The sequence below is a fragment of the Nicotiana sylvestris genome, chromosome 6 (assembly GCF_000393655.2).
Source record: "Nicotiana sylvestris chromosome 6, ASM39365v2, whole genome shotgun sequence".
Lineage (NCBI taxonomy): Eukaryota > Viridiplantae > Streptophyta > Magnoliopsida > Solanales > Solanaceae > Nicotiana > Nicotiana sylvestris.
Genome location: NC_091062.1, coordinates 102,124,983 through 102,143,272, shown reverse-complemented (window position 1 = coordinate 102,143,272; position 18,290 = coordinate 102,124,983). Strand labels below are relative to the sequence as shown.

The 18,290-nt window shown below is 38.3% G+C and overlaps 2 protein-coding genes across 2 annotated transcripts; one reads left to right on the top strand and one right to left on the bottom strand.

Annotated features, from left to right (window-relative positions):
* Positions 1-300: 300 nt before the first annotated feature.
* LOC104241504 (17.6 kDa class I heat shock protein) lies at positions 301-793 on the top strand. The gene has a single exon (XM_009796442.2). The coding sequence runs from the start codon at positions 332-334 to the stop codon at positions 791-793; it is 462 nt and encodes a 153-aa protein (XP_009794744.2). The 5' UTR covers positions 301-331.
* Positions 794-2,521: 1,728 nt separating this feature from the next.
* Positions 2,522-18,018, bottom strand: LOC138871035 (phosphoserine phosphatase, chloroplastic). Its single transcript, XM_070148886.1, has 6 exons — positions 17,879-18,018; positions 17,681-17,785; positions 4,091-4,184; positions 3,318-3,467; positions 3,179-3,232; positions 2,522-2,647 (listed from the first exon to the last, which is right to left on the bottom strand). Exons 1-6 carry the CDS (start codon positions 18,016-18,018, stop codon positions 2,522-2,524), a joined length of 669 nt encoding a protein of 222 aa, XP_070004987.1.
* Between the last annotated feature and the right edge of the window lie 272 nt (positions 18,019-18,290).

Sequence of the window (18,290 nt, the reverse complement as noted above, 5' to 3'; positions counted from 1 at the left end):
TTAAAAGTAGCCGTTAGTCCCGTTAGTCCCGGTAAGACCGGCCCAGGCCTGCCAGCCGGTCCCGGGCTTAGCGGTCCCGGGCTCGTGGGCTATTTTATCATACCCGGCCCGCCCCGGCTTTTTGCACCATTAAGGACCGGCCCGCCAGGCCCGTTTAGCCTGTTAGGACCGCGAGCCCGGTCCCGGTCCTAGCCCGGCCCACCATACAGCACTATCGAGAAAGCAGTAAACACTCCTCTACGACAGTATAAATACCTACACAGGTCCTCCCTGAACCAACAAACTTGAAACCTGAAGCAAATTAAGAAAATTCTCAAAAAGCTCACTGAAAATGTCACTGATTTCAAGAATGTTCGGCGATCGACGAAGCAGCGTCTTCGATCCATTCTCAATTGACATGTTTGATCCCTTCAGGGAATTGGGCTTTCCAGGTTCCAATTCACGGGAGACCTCTGCGTTCGCGAACATTCGAGTCGATTGGAAGGAAACTCCGGAGGCTCATGTATTCAAGGCAGATATCCCGGGACTTAAGAAGGAAGAAGTGAGAGTGGAGATCGAAGAAGATAGGGTTCTTCAAATCAGCGGAGAGAGGAATGTGGAGAAAGAGGAAAAGAATGATACTTGGCACCGCGTGGAACGCAGCAGCGGGAAATTCATGAGAAGATTCAGGCTTCCGGAGAATGCTAAGATGGATCAAGTTAAGGCGGCGATGGAGAATGGAGTGCTCACTGTTACAGTTCCCAAGGAAGAGGTGAAGAAGCCTGATGTCAAGTCCATTGAGATCACCGGTTAGACGCTATATATATAAGTTTATATGTAAATGTAGCAAGTACTCTATGGATTGCCTATGGTAAGGTTTGTACTATTGAAGATATAGAGTTGTTCGTCTCATCCTGAGCCGTCTCCTTATTTGGCCTATTAACCGCTAATGTATTCCCCCCGTGTAATAACATTCCTGTTGTTCTACTGTGCTTCTGTTCAAATCTTTTATCTTACTCTTTCCTTCCTTTTGCCTTTTTAGTATGCTTTATGCTGTTTAATCAGTTTCTCTTCGGGCCTTTGAGTGAGAGACGCTTTGGTACTCTCTGTTCTCATGTTCTGCATTTCTAGTTCTAAGATTCAAAAACAAAATTAACAAATAAGAGACACTAGGTTGTTCAAAACTTACTGAAGCTCATCGAATTTGCAGTCTGTACCGCGACATAATATCAATCAGATCAACATTTCAATTGGTAATATGTAATATCAATCAGATCTTCAACATTTCAATTGGTAATATGTCAAACTAGGAGGGGCGGCTGATGGGTGGCTGATCCTTTTTGTTCTCCTGTTTGCGTTCTCAATATTTTATTTTCTTACAAATAAAAAAAAGAATTAATAAGAGCGCAGAAGACTCGCCTGGAAGGGACAATGAATGTGCATTCTGAGGCAACTTACGGATGGTAAAACAGCCACTGAGCTGGTATTATTGGGCAGCATTCATTTCAGGTCCTGGCCATTGAAACTACTGAGCACGTAACCAGTGTAAGAGTATTACACATGTATGAACCAAAAGTATGAAATAGATAATAAAAGAACCAGGTTTTTTAACCATTAAATTTAAATATAATATGTGTATCTTTTTATACAAAATGATTGATGTGTTTCATATATTGTTGTTGATGTGTATCTTTTTATACAAAATGATTCTTTTGCTCTTGTTTCATATATTGTCATTGTCATGCAAGCCTTAATTTCCTATAAGGATATGATCCTGATAGGAAGGTATGGAGGTAGATGATTAGGATAGTAGAGTAGGTAGTCTAGAATATTTATAATAGTAGTATTGGCACGCAATCTCGCTTTTTGTTGGTAATAGGTTTTTATGATTAACCGTTATTTTCTTTTATTGTTAATTACCTTACTATCTTGTTATTTTTATTCTGCTTTTATATGGCTTTTTCGTACTGTACCTTGTCTATATTTTAATTAACGTGGTGCTTATGCTTTTTTGAGCCGAAAGTCTATTGAAAGCAGTCTCTCTATCTTCATAAGGTAAGGGTAAGATCTGCATATACGCTACTCTCCTTAGACCGCTCGGTGTGGGATAATACTGGGTATGTTGTTGTTGTCATCATCATGCAAGCCAAGACATAAAACCAGCCCAGAAAGGTAACAGGGAATCATTTTCAACCAAACATTTGCTATATATCATATCAAGCTAAGATCGAAGAGACAAATGACAATACAAGGAAGACGGTTGTTATCTTAAATAAAGGTAGCTTCTTCTCTAGTGAACGCCATTCATTCTGGCTGGTGACAATGCAATAAGTTCTCTAGAAATGCAGTATAGAAGACACAATAGAAGACGAGGGTCTAGCTCCCAATCATAATGAGGTCAGTTTCCAAGATGTCAATTTTTTTTCTCAATACCTCATAGCAAAATTTAAGAGCCAAATAAATGACATCAAGAACAGAACTACAAAGCAGCATGAGGCCCGAAGAAGAAATATTGTTGGAAGAGTGAAGATGCGATAGCACGTTACTCCAATGAGTTAATCAAGTCCTTAAAATTAAACACCAGCCAATCAGCTTTGGCTGCAACTGGTTCTCGTAGTTGAACTCCTCCATAGCAAATAAACAAGTCCGCACCACCTGGCATACGAGCCTGCAACAAAAATTTCAGAGAAATGCAAAAGCTGTCAAGAGATATATGATTCAGAGTTCGCAAACAATTCACAAAATAGTATAAACAAGAGCAAACACGTTTGACAGTGTTGCTTTCAACATTTTCAAACACAAAGTTTGCCCAAATAATTTGAGTTTTTGCTAACTCTGTTTGTTTGGGTTGTATTGCAATAGATAAATAACAACAATTTTTCCTGAAGATCTAATCTCAGTTTTTAAAATCTTTAAAAAATTCAAAAACTACTTTCTAGAGTTTCTGAGTTTTTGTAAGTTTTGAAAAACTGAGTTTGGAAATCTTTAAAAAAAATCACTAACTCCTTTTTTTGTCTTGGCGAAAACAAATCAAACTAACGAAGTTTGCAAAAAAAACTCAAAAAACTGAGTTTGCAGAGTTTGTTTTTGTAGATTTTCAAACAAAAGCTAGATATATCACTCCATCCATCACCCAATTTTTACCATTTGGGTGATTGGAGTTGGTGGTCAACAGGAGACGAGCGCATTGGTTACTTACCTCAAGATTAGTAGCACCATCACCAATCATCACTACTGATTTGTATCCACGAGCCTGAAGGATTACTTAGCTTTATGAGCAGTCTTTAAAAAGATGTCTTAAAATAAACAACTACATCACCAGTTGTTCCAACACCAACCTTTTTTATTTGTTGAACGGCAGTAGGTTTCCCACCACTCCTTGAAGTTGGCTCATTTTTATCGAACCCAGCAAATTCTCCATTACTCCCAAAGAGCATTTGATTGGCAAAAATATTTTCAAGTGGTATACCAAGGATTGATGTGACAGGCTTCAGGAAAGAGTTATGGTTAGAAAAATTAGAGATAATACACCACCTTGTGGGATCAGCACAACTTTGAAAGAAAAAGAGACACATTTGATATGGAGATGGAATGATGACTGATCAAACTACAGTTACCAAAACACATTTTTTTCACCTAAATAACTGCACCAAATAATTAGGTAACTAGCAGAAAATTTTTGAAAGTCTAATTGGACACTATGGTAAACAGAATCAAGTGACCACTCAAATCTTTCATCATATTAAAGGTAGCCAACCAAAAAAAATCTTGTTTTCTGGTTTGCCCTGACCTCCCTTGTTCCAACTACTGGAAAATTTTATTAGCATAACCTATTCATACATATGATAACATTTATACAAGAAGATGACCAGCCAATTTTAACTGTTCCCAGTAAAGCACTTTGCAAATTAAAACTTGGAAATTAGTAACAGCAGCGAAGAATAGAAAATTTATCCAGAATGATGCTTAAAACTCGCTTGGAAAGTTTGGAACTTCCTAATATTATAAGAAGTGCAAAATCACAACAGCATATCTTTGATAGGTTTATATCAGGTGCAAGATGAACAAATAAAACTAACCATAAAATAAACATTTCAACAAAGGGAAATACATTGATCATTTGACGAAACCCGCCTGAGACCAGATAAACATCTTTCTTTTTATCCTTCAGTTTCTTGACCAATAGATCAATGCCAGGAGAAAGTCTGCACCAATCACAACCAAAAAAGATTCAGTAGCCTAAGCTTTATAAAGTAATCAATCAACTAGCTTCAAAGGGACACCAGACACTAGTTGATTTATTTGGCATCAATGGATCAAGCAAGATTATTTTTGAGAAGATTTCAATAACCCAAGTGTTTAACCAAAAATAGGAATTTCGATCAAAGCTTTATTTTAGAAGAACTCGGGTTACTGATAATCAAAAAATAAAATGAATAAAGGAAATTGATTTTTATAATAATAAGATGAACAGAAGAAAGCAAAGTAACTCAGTATATTCTGATGATATTTCGTATCCTTACAAATGATCAGCCTTCTCATTTTATAGCTATTTCTAGGTAATACGTTTCGTTTCTACCATAATTGAGCCATTATTGTCTATGAATGACATTTAATGACATTTAATGTAACGTTACAATTAGCAATCATATTTGATTCAATACAAATTCCTTAACGTTTTCCGTATTTAATGTCCAATAATACGTATCTATACCTTATTTACTATCAGATTCATTCCCTTCCATCATAAAGAGGTTCAAGTACCTATCTTCCTTGCTTTTTCTTTGAACATCTGCCCGTGCCTATTGAAGCTCATGTCTGTTGAAGCTCGTGCCTATGAAAGCTCGTGCCTTCTTTGATTATTTTTCATCACTTATTCTTCTTTGACTGGTCCACGTGTCATCTTATAATGAATTCCATATATAACTTTAATTTTTCCCAATACAGATAGTCCCCCCACTTGCCATTTATTCATCAATAGAATATTTGGGAAGTGGACCTCATTAAAGCGGGAATATTTGCCGCCATTAATTCTTCTCTGGAACTAATGCTTTATCTGTCTCTTCCATTTAATGTCTATGACACGTGGCATTTCCTGGTTGGCTCTGTAACCTTTCAGCGCCTTTTGAAGCTTTTTACGACTTTACCGATTACGAAGCGACAGTTCTCATTATGACGTTTCCATCATTGCGCCTTTTCCTTTGACGGTTGCTTCTAATTATAAATATAACTTTTTACCTTTGTCTTTTTCACAGAAGTTCAGAATATTCAATTCAAAGTTTCTTCTTCCTCGTACTATTATGTCTTCTTCAAACCCTAACCCTCGGAGAGTCCCCATTGTTGACAACCTTTCTCTTGCTCCTATTAGAAGTAGGAGAGGAGGAAGGCTTCGTAGCTTAGGTTCTTCTTCATCACAAGTTCCCCCTGTTCCTTCATCGAGTGCTACTCCTCCATCTAGAACTAGAGGTTCTCTTTCTCAAAGGTCTTCATCTAGAGGTAAAGAACCCACTAAACCTCTTCGTGAACCTTTAGTGGATGAAATAGTTCCTGCGGAACTATTCTTTTACAATGATAGAGAATCCCTTAGAAATCAATTGTCTTCATTAGATCATGCTGATATCTACCCGACTCAAATCACTGAAGGTCTGATTTCAATAGTTCGTAGAGATTGCCATTGGAGTCATGACTTTCCCATTATAATCCCTAATGTGAATCAAAGAATCACCTACTTAACTGGGTTTTCTTTTGTTTACACTTACCCTTTCACGTTGGGTTTTAAGCCTGCTATTGACCCTGTTATACTTGAATTCTATCGTCTTTTCGACGTTTGCTTAGGACAAATTGGCCCTATTGTGTGGAGGGTTGTTGCCTGTTTGAGGCGCTTGACCAACATGGCTGGCGTGCTTTTTACTTTCTCTCATTTAATCTACCTCTATTCTCCCAAGCTCTTTCGCCAAGGAATCTTTACTTTAGTAGCAAGAAGTAAAAGAGTTCTGGTCAACCCAGAAGATGATAAAGATCGTGGCTGGTACGCCAGATTAGTTGCTGTCCCCACTGTTGGTTTAGTGGGTGAAGGAAATGTTCCCTTTCCCGAGAAGTGGAATTTTGCACGTGAGTTTTTTTTATAACTTTCTTGTACCTTTTTTTTAATTATGATGATCACCATTTTAATTTCCTTCCTTTTCTTTTTAGCAACCATGGGAATTATTGATGAGATTCCCAATTTTCGTGGTTGGGTAGAAAAGTTATTACGTACCACTCTGATGGACGGTAGGTCTTGGAAAAATCTCTCTCATCGATTTGGCTGGAAAGTGAAAACTCACGGTAAGAGTTTTTTTTTCCCTTTTCCTACCTTATTGTTTTCTTCAAAAATTATTTTGATCCTTCTTTTTGTCAGGATTTCCCATTCGAGGAGTAAGTGTTGCGGCCGTCGCAGCTTTCAGAATTTCTTTAGATAGGGCCCAAGAGATAATTTTGGGTTCTTAATCAAAAAGGAAGGCTACAGTCGACCAAGACTCTGGGGAGGAAGAAGAACAAGACGGGGGTTCTCTGATAAAAAGGCCAAGGTCTAGAAGAGGAATTATTTCAGATGATGAAGCATCTCCCCCTCATTCTATTTCTTCCACCGAGCCTGTTGAAGCTTCGTTGGTGATTTCTGATGATGATACTCCCGCTGTTGCTCATGATTCTATTGGACAGCTTTTTGCCCGCGGGTTTGGTAGTGAAAGTTTAGGGCCAATTTCTGATGAAGCACCTCTTGTTTCTTTTTCTACACCCGTTCCTTTGATACCTCTTTACCAGTCGTGACTGTTACCGTTGTTGCTCCTCCCCAGGTTGTTTCTACCCCCCAGGCTGTTTTTACTCCTTCAACTATTCCTCCTTCAACTGTCCATTACACTGAGGTTGGTTCCTCAAGCAGAGGTGAAGCTTTGAGGCAAGTTACCATCGAAGTTCCTGCTGAGGGTAAACTTTTGAGGAAATCAGGTCAAGCTGACGTATGGTTTAAACCTTTGATTGGTCCAGTAGAGACCTAAGCTTGATAGCCACAGTTTTTTGACCTTGATGAACCATATATTACAATCTTCTTTAAAGGTAACCTTTTTCAAACTTTTCTCTGCCCTTTTTTCTATTTTTAGGGTTCTCACTTTTTCTTTCCTCTTTTTTTTTTAAGATCAATCTAATTGGTACGGAGATGATGAAGAGGGTTTCCCTCTCAGAGCAATTAATGCACGATTACCAAGTGGAAGTGGACAATTGGAAGGAACAGTATGAAAGTTTTCAAATTGATATGGAGATATTAGGAGAAAGCAAATGTACCTTAGAGCAACAGGTAAGGGTTTTAACTTCAGCGTTGGCGGTTGAAAAAGCTTCCTCAAATCAAGCTGGTAAGGACAAGAATCTTCTCGAAACCTCTTTTTCCGAGCAACTTTCCAAGGCCAGTGAAGATATCAGAGAGTTAAAGGCTCTCTTAAGTGAGAAAGAAGTGTATGCCGGTGAACTCGTGCAGACTCTGACCCAAACTCAAGAAGACCTCCGGGAATCTTCCGATAAAGTTCGTTCCTTGGAAAGCTCACATGCTTCTCTTCAAACTTCTTATGATTCTGCCTTAGCTGACAATGAGATCTTAAAAATGAAATTGCTGACTGGGAATGAGATTACGAGATTCTTGAAGACAAAACCGCAATTGAAGTGAGTTGGGCATTTTTGAATACTCGCCATGATACCATTGTGGAAGCTAGCCAGGAGAATTTTAACTTGGAAGCTGAGTTAGCCAAAATCAAAGAGACTATTGAAAAGACTCAGCAGAGCCAAGACTTTCCTTCTCTCGTGGCTGAAGCTTCTGGAAATGTTGAAGATGATATGGGTATTCCAATTCCTTCAAGTCAAGTTGAGCCTGCTGCTGCCGATGACCCTGCATTGGTTCCTTCTCCAACTCCTCAGTGACAAGTTAATAAAGTGTGACTCTTTTTTTTTTCTTTTTTCTTTGGTGGAATATGGTTACAACCCTTGGTCCTTTTTGAGGGTTTTGAAAACACTAAGTCCCCAGACCTTTTTCAGGGCATTTTGTATAAGTAACTATTGGTTTATGACTAAGTTCATACTTAGTCTAAACTTTTTAATATTAAGAAGTTTTTGTAGTTACTTTTGAACTTATGTTTTGCTCATTCTTGCCTTTTATATTTGAAGGACTTTTTCAATAGTTTGCACTTTTTATTTTGCAAAATGCTTTTTTAACTCCATGAATGCTTAAATCAATCATGAATTTTATAAAAGAGGGCCCTTTTATATTCGACGCTTAATGAAGAAGAAGTTTCAACTCCATAATGGTGTTAATATACGACAAAAGAAATAGGAATACACACGTTTCTTGAAATAACTTTGACAAGTTTTTATTTGAACTTTGCCAAGTTTTAAATAACACTTTACATGTATTTAAATAACTTCTATAACTTTTTCGTAACTGTTTTCCTTACAACAGATTTCAAAAAATTTCAAAAATACAAGGTCTTTATTTATAACCCGTTTCAGTACATTGCCTTTAACCTAACTATGATAAGGTTTTGCTTTGGCCTTAGCTCGTGACTTTCTTGGACTTTCACTGGCCTTTGCTCTGTACTTAACTCATTCAATGAGTAAACTTTTCAGGCTTGAACTTTGATTATTTCTCAATCTTCTTTGCCTTCTTTATACATATGTATATGTATATAATATAGTCCCCCAAGTGTTTGAGCTTTGAAGTATGAAGTCTCGAGCACTTGATTACTCCTCTTGTTTGGTTCTCTTCCTGTAAAGGAATAAAACACACGGGACTCGGAGATACGATTATAGATGAAGACTGCTTAACCCGTATCAATTTCTATCAAAATAGGTGTAACCCTAGATCGGAAATTTTAATTTATTCCACGTGCCTTGCAGGTCGTGATTCATCATTTAGTACGGGCTAGCTTTTTACCTATCATCTAAAACGTTAGTAAAATTTTAACAATTCAAAAATAGAAATTTAAAATGAGGATACCTGACCGTGGGTACTCTTTAAAAATAGTATCTCTTCAGGTGAACGGCATTCCAATGTGAAGGTAATATCTTGCCATCCATTGTTTCCAACTCGTATGCTCCTTTCCCCGCAATTCCATGAACCTTGTAGGGCCCTTCCCAGGTTGGACTTAATTTACCTGCATTGGCCGCCTTCGTGGATTGAAAAACTTTCTTGAGTACGAAGTCCCTAATCTTGAAGTATCTTAGTCGTGCTCGTCGATTGTAGTATCGTTCTATGACTTGCTTTTGTGATGTCATTCTTATTAGTGCAGCTTCCCTTTTTCCTTCAAGTAAATCAAGGTTTATGCGCATTTCTTCTTCATTCTTCTGACGCTTGCGTGTACCTCGTGCTTGGCTCCCATATTTCAACTAGAATTAAAGCTTCAGCTCCATATACCAATGAGAACGGTGTTTCGCCCGTGCTTGTTTTTGTTGTTGTGCGGTATGCCCATAAAACACCAGGTAACAACTCTGGCCAATTACCTTTACATTCTTCCAATCGTTTCTTCAAATTGTTGACAATGACTTTATTTGTTGATTCTGCTTGTTCATTACCCACCGGATGATAAGGTGTCGATGTAATCCTCTTGATCTGCCAACTTTGAAAAAATTCTGTGATTTGTGCGCCTATGAATTGCGGGCCATTATCACACGATTTCCTTTGGTACCCCGAATCGACATATGATATTTCTCAAAATGAAATCTCTGACTTCTTTTCTCGCACCTGCTTAAATGCTCCTGCTTCTACTCATTTAGTGAAGTAGTCAGTGAGTACAAGCAAGAATTTTACCTGTCCTTTTGCTTGTGGTAGTGGACCCACGATATCCATTCCCCATTTCATATAAGGCCACGGTGCGATGACCGGATGTAGCAACTCTGCAGGTCTATGCATGTTATTACCGTATCTTTGGCATTTATCACATTTAGCCACAAAATTCTCGGCTTCCTCTTCCATTTTAGGCCAATAATAACCTGCTCTAATCATGGTTCTTACCAGTAATCTCCCTCCTGCGTGATTTCCACAATGCCCTTCGTGTATCTCTCTCATTACATATTCTGTTTGAGAAGGCCCGAGGCATCTTGCTAAGGGACCTCCGAACATTTTTCGATAAAGATTGTCTTGCTTTAAACAATATCGAGTAGCCTTTTTTCGAAGTGCGTGAGCTTTTTTCTTGTCTTCAGGGACGGTACCATACTGCAAAAAAACAACAATCTCGTTCCTCCAACCCCAGGTTAAGTTATTGAAATTTACCTCATTTTTGTCTGGATCGAGTACTGAATGAAACAAATGAATTACGGAGGCTTTTCATTGCTTGCCACGTCTGCTGCAGATGCGAGATTAGCTAGGGCATCTGCCTCGACATTTTCATCTCTTGGTATCTACATGACTTTCCAGGTTTGAAATTGCCTAATTAAATCCCGTACCTTCTCTAAGTAATGCTGCATTCGTGCCTCCCTGGCTGTATAAGTCCCCAGTATTTGGTTAACTACAGGCTGCGAATCGCTTTTGATTACAATTTGATTAATGCCGAGTTCACGTGCCAGTTCTAAACTTGCAATCACAGCTTCATATTCTGCCTCATTGTTAGTTATAGAATGACATTTTATGGCTTGACGAATGGTTTCACCCGTAGGTGGTACCAAAACAATTCCTAAGCCTGCTCCCTTCACATTAGATGATCCATCAGTAAATAAGGTCCAAATTCCTAGATTAGACTCGTTGAACACATGTAATTCTTTTCTGCTTCTAATTGCATTCCTTGGCTGAAATCAGCCAAAAAATCTCTTAACATCTGAGATTTTATAGTGGTTCTGGGCTGGTATGTGATGTCATATTCACTTAATTCTATAGTCCATTTGGCTAACCTACCTGACAACTCATGCTTGTGTAATATATTGCGCAATAGATAAGCAGTTACTACGGAAATAGGGTGGCATTGAAAATAAGGCCTTAGTTTTCTAGATGTCATGATTAATGCGAGTGCAAGCTTTTCTAATTAAGGATACCGCGTCTCCTCATCCAACAATGATTTGCTAACATAATAAATCGGAGACTGTTTACCTTGGTCTTCACGAACTAAAACAGCACTCACCGCTACTTCTGACACAGCCAGATAAATGAGTAATCTTTCCCCAACCTTCGGTTTTGCGAGCAACGGCGGATTCGACGGGTATATCTTCAAGTTTTTGAGTGCTTGTTGACACTCCTTAGTCCATTCGAACCGATCTTGCGTTTTAAGAGCTGAAACGAATTTAAAACATTTTTCTGATGACTTGGAAATAAATCTCCCCAAGGCTGCAATTCTTCCTGTCAATCTCTGCACTTCGTTTTTACTTGTAAGCATGTCAGGAATTTCTTCAATGGCTTTAATCTACGCGGGATTTACTTCAATACCACGGTTAGAAACAAGAAAACCCAAAAACTTACCTGACGAAACGCTGAATGCACATTTCTCGGGATTTAGCTTCATATTGAATTTTCGTAAGATCTGAAATGTATCAGACAAGTGCGATATATGATCCCCTGAATGTTGAGTTTTAACGAGCATATCATCTATGTAGACCTCCATAGTTTTCCCTAAATGTTTTTGGAACATTTTAGTTACCAATCTTTGATACGTTGCACCAACGTTTTTGAGACCAAAGAGCATTACTTTATAACAGTAAGTCCCCCTGTCTGTTATAAATGAAGCTTTTTCTTCATCTAGGGGATCCATTTTGATCTGGTTGTACCCTCAATATGCATCTAAAAAGCTTAGCAACTCATGCCCTGCAGTAGCATCAATCAGTTGATCTATATGTGGTAATGGAAAAGAATCTTTAGGATAAGCTTTGTTAAGGTATGTGTAATCTACACAAACTCGCCATTTGCCATTTTTTTCGGTACTACAACAGTATTGGCTAACCAATTAGGATACTTTACCTCGCGGATAGACCCAATTTTTAATAGTTTTTGAACCTCATCTTGAATCACTTGATTTTTGAAAGTCCCCTGCTTTCTCTTCTTTTGTTTGATGGGTGGATATGATGGGTCTTCATTTAACTTGTGAGTCATTACTTCCGGTGGTATTCCTGTCATATCAGAGTGGGACCAGGCAAAACAATCCACGTTAGTTTTCAAAAATTCAATCAACTTACCTTTCATGTTGTGGCTTAGGTTAGCCCCAACATAGACTTTCCTTTCAGGCCATTGTGTAAATAACTCTACAGCCTCCAATTCTTCAATCGTTGTTTTGATATTTTCATTCTCTTCTGGTTCTTGAATGGAATTGGGCCTTGAGTCCACATCTGTTCGCCATTGTTCAGTTGAGGCTTGGGTTGTGGTATCCTCAACTGGATTCTGTAACTGCTATTTTTCTTCGTTTCTCGTATTTGAATCTGCTACGGAGTTGATGCTCCTGGATGTCTGTTGATCCCTACGGATTTGACGTATTCCCCATGGTGATGGAAATTTAATAACTTGATGTAAGGTAGACGGAACGGTATCCATCTCGTGGATCCACGGTCTCCCGAGAATCATATTGTAAGCCATTTCCATCTCTACCACCTGAAATTTTGTATCTTTGACAACCCCTTCCGCGAATGTAGTAAGTGTTACCTCCCCTTTCGTCATAACGCTTGAATTGTCGAATCTTGGTACTAGTTTATTTTCTGCTAGCATCTCGTTTAGTACACTTAACAGAATAATGTCCACGGAACTACCTCGATCAATCAAAACTCGTTTCACATTAGTATCATGTACAAGTAGAGATATTACCAGTGCATCGTTATGTGGAGTTAACACGTCATCCGCATCTGCATCATCAAATGTAATACTTTCTTCCTCCAACACATGTCGGATCCGCTTCCCGTGGGTGATTGTAACTTTAGAGACCTTATTAGCTACGGTATACGTCACGCCATTGATTTCCTCGCCCCCGCTTATAACATTGACGGTCCTTTTTGGAGAAGGAGGTTTAGGGGGCTCCTGCCTATTCTTCATGTATGCTTGCTTATCTTTCTCACTAAATAATTCGTTGAGATACCCTTGCTTTAATAGATGGTCAACTTCACCTTGTAATAATCTACAATCTACCGTTTTATGAGCATGATCGTTGTGAAATTCGCACCAGTGATCAGGATTATGCCTGTTTGGATTTGATCTCATTTCTTTTGGCCACCATACCTTATCTCCCATACCTCTTAATACCGCTACTAACTCTAAAGTGCTGTCATTAAAATTATAACCACCAAATCTTGCCTTCAAGTTTCTATCATCTTCTCGAATTTCTCGTGTGTTTCGATCGTTTCCAAACCTTGATGATGAACCCGACTCTCTATTTCTCGATCTGTGATCGTACCTTGAATTATCCTACTTTGATCGTGAGTCTTTTCTTGTTGGGCCCATATATGGTTTGTATCTATTTTTACCGGACCTTTTTTCGGTTTCTGAATGTCTCGAACTTACCTTTTCCTCTTTCTGAGATCGGGAGATAGTGTCTTCTTCTATCCTTAGCTTCATGTTGTATCTGTTGTAAACATCATTCAGGTTGTTGCTGGAAATTCACGCAGACTTTCCTTGAGTCGTCTCGTGGCTTCTGAGCTTTTCTCATTCAAATTACTAGCAAAGGCCATAGCCGCCAAGTTATCAAGTACGCGTGGCAACATCATTCTTTCACGCTGGAACCTATCCACGAACTCTCTAAGCAGCTCTGAATCTCCTTGCTTGATTTTGAAAATATCTTCCATTCTTTTTTCAACTTTTTGAGCTCCCGAATGCGCTTTGATAAAAGAATCTGCAAGCTCAGCAAAAGAATTTATAGAATTTTTGGGTAAAAGGGAATACCATGTTAATGCTCCCTTGGTGAGTGTTTCACCGAATTTCTTGACCAACACTGATTCAATTTCTTGTTTGGTTAAATCGTTGCCTTTTACACCAGTTGTAAATGCAGTCACGTGGTCTCGTGGATCGGTTGTGCCATCATACTTTGGAATATCAAGCATTTTGAACTTCTTCGGGATCGGCACCGGAGCAGCACTAGGCTTCCATGGTTGTTGTGTACTTATACATGTCTATTCCTTTGATGACAAGCGGCACTTCAGGTATTTGCTCTATGCGATCGCTTTGCTCCTTGAGCTGCTTCTACAAGATTAGAACTAAATTTTGTAAATCAGAATTAACTATGTTACCTGGTTCGCCATCGCAAGATTCACTTGGAGTTCCACTAGTGCCTGAGTTAACGAGCCCAGAACGTGGGTTTTCCAAAGTATTCTGATTCAGAGTTTGTTGGTGGTGCAATTGGCAATTGGCTGGTAAAAGTTCGGAGAGCATTGCTGACTTGTTGAGCAATGAGATTTTTTAAGGCATCATCCAGTGCTTGTTCGTTTGCAACTCCAGCATTTTGATTTGCCTCGAATCCGTTTTGATATGCAATCCCATTATTTGTTTCATAGCCATCTGGAGTTCATTCTCGTGACTGACGTTGTGAATCACGCGGTGAGGAAAGTGGTGTCCTATCACCCGCATCATTCTCCTGATGTTGAGGATCTTGTTGGTTGTTGTCGTTGTTATTCGACATGGTAAGTTTTTTGATGAAAGAATTGATTAAGAAAGTAAACGATTATCAGATTCCTGGTAACAGAACCAATTTGTTTAACCAAAAATAGAAATTTCGGTCAAAGCTTTATTTTAGAAGAACTCAGGTTACTGATAATCAAAAAATAAAATGAATAAATGAAATTGATTTTTATAATAATAAGATGAACAAAAGAAAGCAAAGTAACTCAGTATATTCTAATGATATTTCGTATCCTTACAAATGGTCAGCCTTCTCCTTTTATAGCTATTTCTAGGTAATACATTTGTTTCTACCATAGTTGAGCTATTATTGTCTATGAATGGAATTTAATGACATTTAATGTAACGTTACAATCAACAATCACATTTGATTCAATATAGATTCCTTAACGTTTTCCGTATTTAATGTCCAATAATACATATCTATACCTTATTTACTATCAAATTGATTCCCTTCCATCATAAAGAGGTTCAGTACTTATCTTCCTTGCTTTTTCTCTGAACATCTGCCCGTACCTGTTGAAGCTTGTGCCTATTAAAGCTCGTGCCTTCTTTGATTATTTTTCATTACTTATTCTTCTTTGACTGGTCCACGTGTTATGACGTGTCATCTTATAATGAATTCCATATATAAACTTAATTTTTTCCAATACACCAAGCTGATTAAAAAAACAACCAACTAGCTTCAAAGAGACACCATAACAAAGTTGAATTGTTTGGCAACTTTAGGGATTGAAGGATTAGCCAGATTATCATATAGCATTTTGCTTAATACAAAAAGAAATTGTCTTTTCACTTGCAAAATTTATAAATTGTATGGGATTTCCTTTAGAATTGCTATCGATGAATTTATAGCTATGCCAATCAGGGAGACACGGTTTGCTGAGTGCACAGATACAAATGGTTCAATGGGAGCAAGAATTTTCAGGAACATATGGAATAGTGCGCCCTGTCAATCCTCCAGGCCCCGGCGACCAAAGCCCCGATGAACGGCAGCAGTAACTATAACGGTCCAAAGGTAGCGATATTCCTTGTTGGGAAGTTTGACCCCCCTCTAATTTTTTTATTTTCTTTATTTGATTTGCGTTTTCTTGGGGACATAGATATACTGAAAGTCAATTACACAAAGCTGTATATCTTTGTTATTCACAAACTAACAGATGACTGAAGGAATACATATATGAAATTTGGAGGAACCAATTAACTGTAACCAATCAGGAAAACGAAGAATACACCCTGGAGCAAGTAAACCACACAACATGAAAAGAAACATGCATTTGAAATTGTATTAAGTATATTAAATCTAGCTACTCTTGTGTGAAGAAACTAGTCGCTCAACCCGGCAAAGATGAGCTTCTAAATCCATTAAACTAGGCAAGTTAATATCAACACAGCTAGTTCTTTCCCCAGTTTTCTGCTTGCTGGGAATCAGATTTTGAGCTACACTATTAGTCTTGTTCCTGTCATGTGCATAGTCAGGGAATGTGTAACTTCTTTCTTCTGCAGTATTCTTCTCCATTGAATCAGGAGGCGCAATGTTGAAATCCATTGTTTGTGAAATCCCCATAGAAATATTCTTCTTCTCATTTACTTCTCACTGCATTTGGGTGGAAAACCAGGGGAACATCAGGGTAATTCTCCACTTTTACTTTCTTTTCCCCCATTAATATATTCTTCTTGTCATTTACCTCACCACATTTGGGAGGAAAACCAGGGGGATCATCAGGGTAATTCTCCATTTTTACTTTTTTTTTTTAAGTTACAGTCAGTTGCTACTTTCACATGTTTTAACTTGGGAGCAAAAGCAGGAGGAGCATAAAGGCTAGAAAGCCATCTTGATCTTCTATTACTCCTTAGTCCATGCAACATTTCTTTGAATGCAACAGCTAGAAATAATACTTCTTTTCTCCACCATTTCAAATACTGGGCACTGACATCTGATTTTGCCGAGGGTCTTCCGGAAACATCCTCTCTACTCCTTCGAGGTAGGGGTAAGGTCTGCGTACATACTACCCTCCCCAGACTCCACTTGTGGGATTTTACTGGGTTGTTGTTGTTGTTATTGTTGTTTTTGACATCTGATTCAGACAACCTAGATGGATAATATAGCCTTAAATCAGAATCAATGGGTCTGCTATAGTTGTATCAGGCAACTTGTGGACATGAACACGAACGAAGAATCAAAGCCATCTCTTATAGTTTTAGGGCAAAACTTTTATATAACAAAGGCTGAGCCCAGACCCAAGCTTATGTTATGGTCTATCTCTATCACAGGCTTATAATAAAAACTGGTTATGTCACTTTTCAACAATTTTATAATTGATGAAAGCTTAAGTGGCTCTTCTAGTCAAGCCATCTCTTTTCCTTTGTAATGCCATAGTGAAGAAAGAGCTGGCAGGGGCCACGGCCTCTCTTAAAATTTGCTAATCCTTGAAAGATCCTGAACGGTGGTTGAGTTTTTAATACTACTACCGCTGTTGTCTGAACTGTAAGACTTAACTCTTAGGATAATTAATAAAGAGGGCTAGAGCTCCCCGAGGTTAGGAAAGAACAACTAACCCCTGGTTTGTACTGGAGCTATTCCTTCTTCTTTGTAATTCTGCATCTTCTTGATGCCTCAACTAATGCAATTTGATTACTTCATAAAAAAGACCAGCATTTTAATCCTAATGTATTGATTGCTTTGGAGAACCTATCAACTGATAGTTTTTGTGTTAATTACAACATGTCTGTAATTAGTCAAGTTGCAGGAATAATGAATCCAGACAACTATAACATCTGAATTCTGCACATCAACACAAGAAAGGTTTTAAGAATTCAACGGGGAAAAAAAATTGACAACCGTGACCATATAGCATGCTCAGTCAAAGGTCTTTTCAAATAACTAAATTGGCAGATATGATCAAGGCCCCTAATTAAGGGGAATAGCAGATAGTAACACTCTATAGTCTATACCTATAAAGCAAATCTACTCCTTAAATGTAACTGTTCAATTTTCCATAAAAGGTGAAAATTCGAATGACTCAATATTTCGTTGTCTTGATGGTAAAAATAGTTCATAGAAATGGAAACCTTATGTACCATAGGTGATAAAAGGCACATTGTTACCGTGGAGGTCTCTTAAGAAAATCCTGGAGTTGGGACAATGAAGGGTTGATAAGCGACAGACGAGCTGCCAATGCATCTTCGAAAGGAACAGAGCCATTCATTGCCCTGTCAAAGTCAAGATAAATGCGATATGATATCCTATAGAATTTAGTATTAGATTATAACCATTATCTCCTACATTTTAAAAAGGCAGCTAACCTAGCAGTCCATTCTGCTACAACCTTTCCAGCCCCACAAAATTCTGCAAATTCATCTATGCCCTCGTCTATGCACACAGTGCTATCCACATCAAAGCATACAACATTCGAATTTTGCCAAACATCAAGAACCTCTAACATAATTCAGAAAACCACCAGTTTGCTACATAGTCAAAATCCATTCCCTCCATAATAAAACTCAATCCATATTTCATTTTACTGATCATCAATCAATCAGCTTCGTCTCAATTCCAAACTAGTTGATGTAACGACCCGACTGGTCGTTTTGCCTTTTAGAACCCCGTTCCCTTAAATAAAACTTCTCGTGCTTGCTTTAACTAATTTACGACTTGCGGGGATGGTGGGTTCGGGATTTGGAAGAGTTTGGAGTGAAATATGCCCATTTGATTCCT

Coding starts and splice junctions, on each gene's coding strand:
- LOC138871035 (XM_070148886.1), bottom strand. CDS start 18,018: ATGTTAGAGGTTCTTGATGTTTGGCAAAATTCGAATGTTGTATGCTTT. Junction 4,185..17,680: donor TTTCTTAAGAGACCTCCACG/GTAACAATGTGC, acceptor TGATTGGTGCAG/ACTTTCTCCTGGCATTGATC. Junction 3,468..4,090: donor GGTTTCGTCAAATGATCAAT/GTATTTCCCTTT, acceptor TCTTTCCTGAAG/CCTGTCACATCAATCCTTGG.
- LOC104241504 (XM_009796442.2), top strand. CDS start 332: ATGTCACTGATTTCAAGAATGTTCGGCGATCGACGAAGCAGCGTCTTC.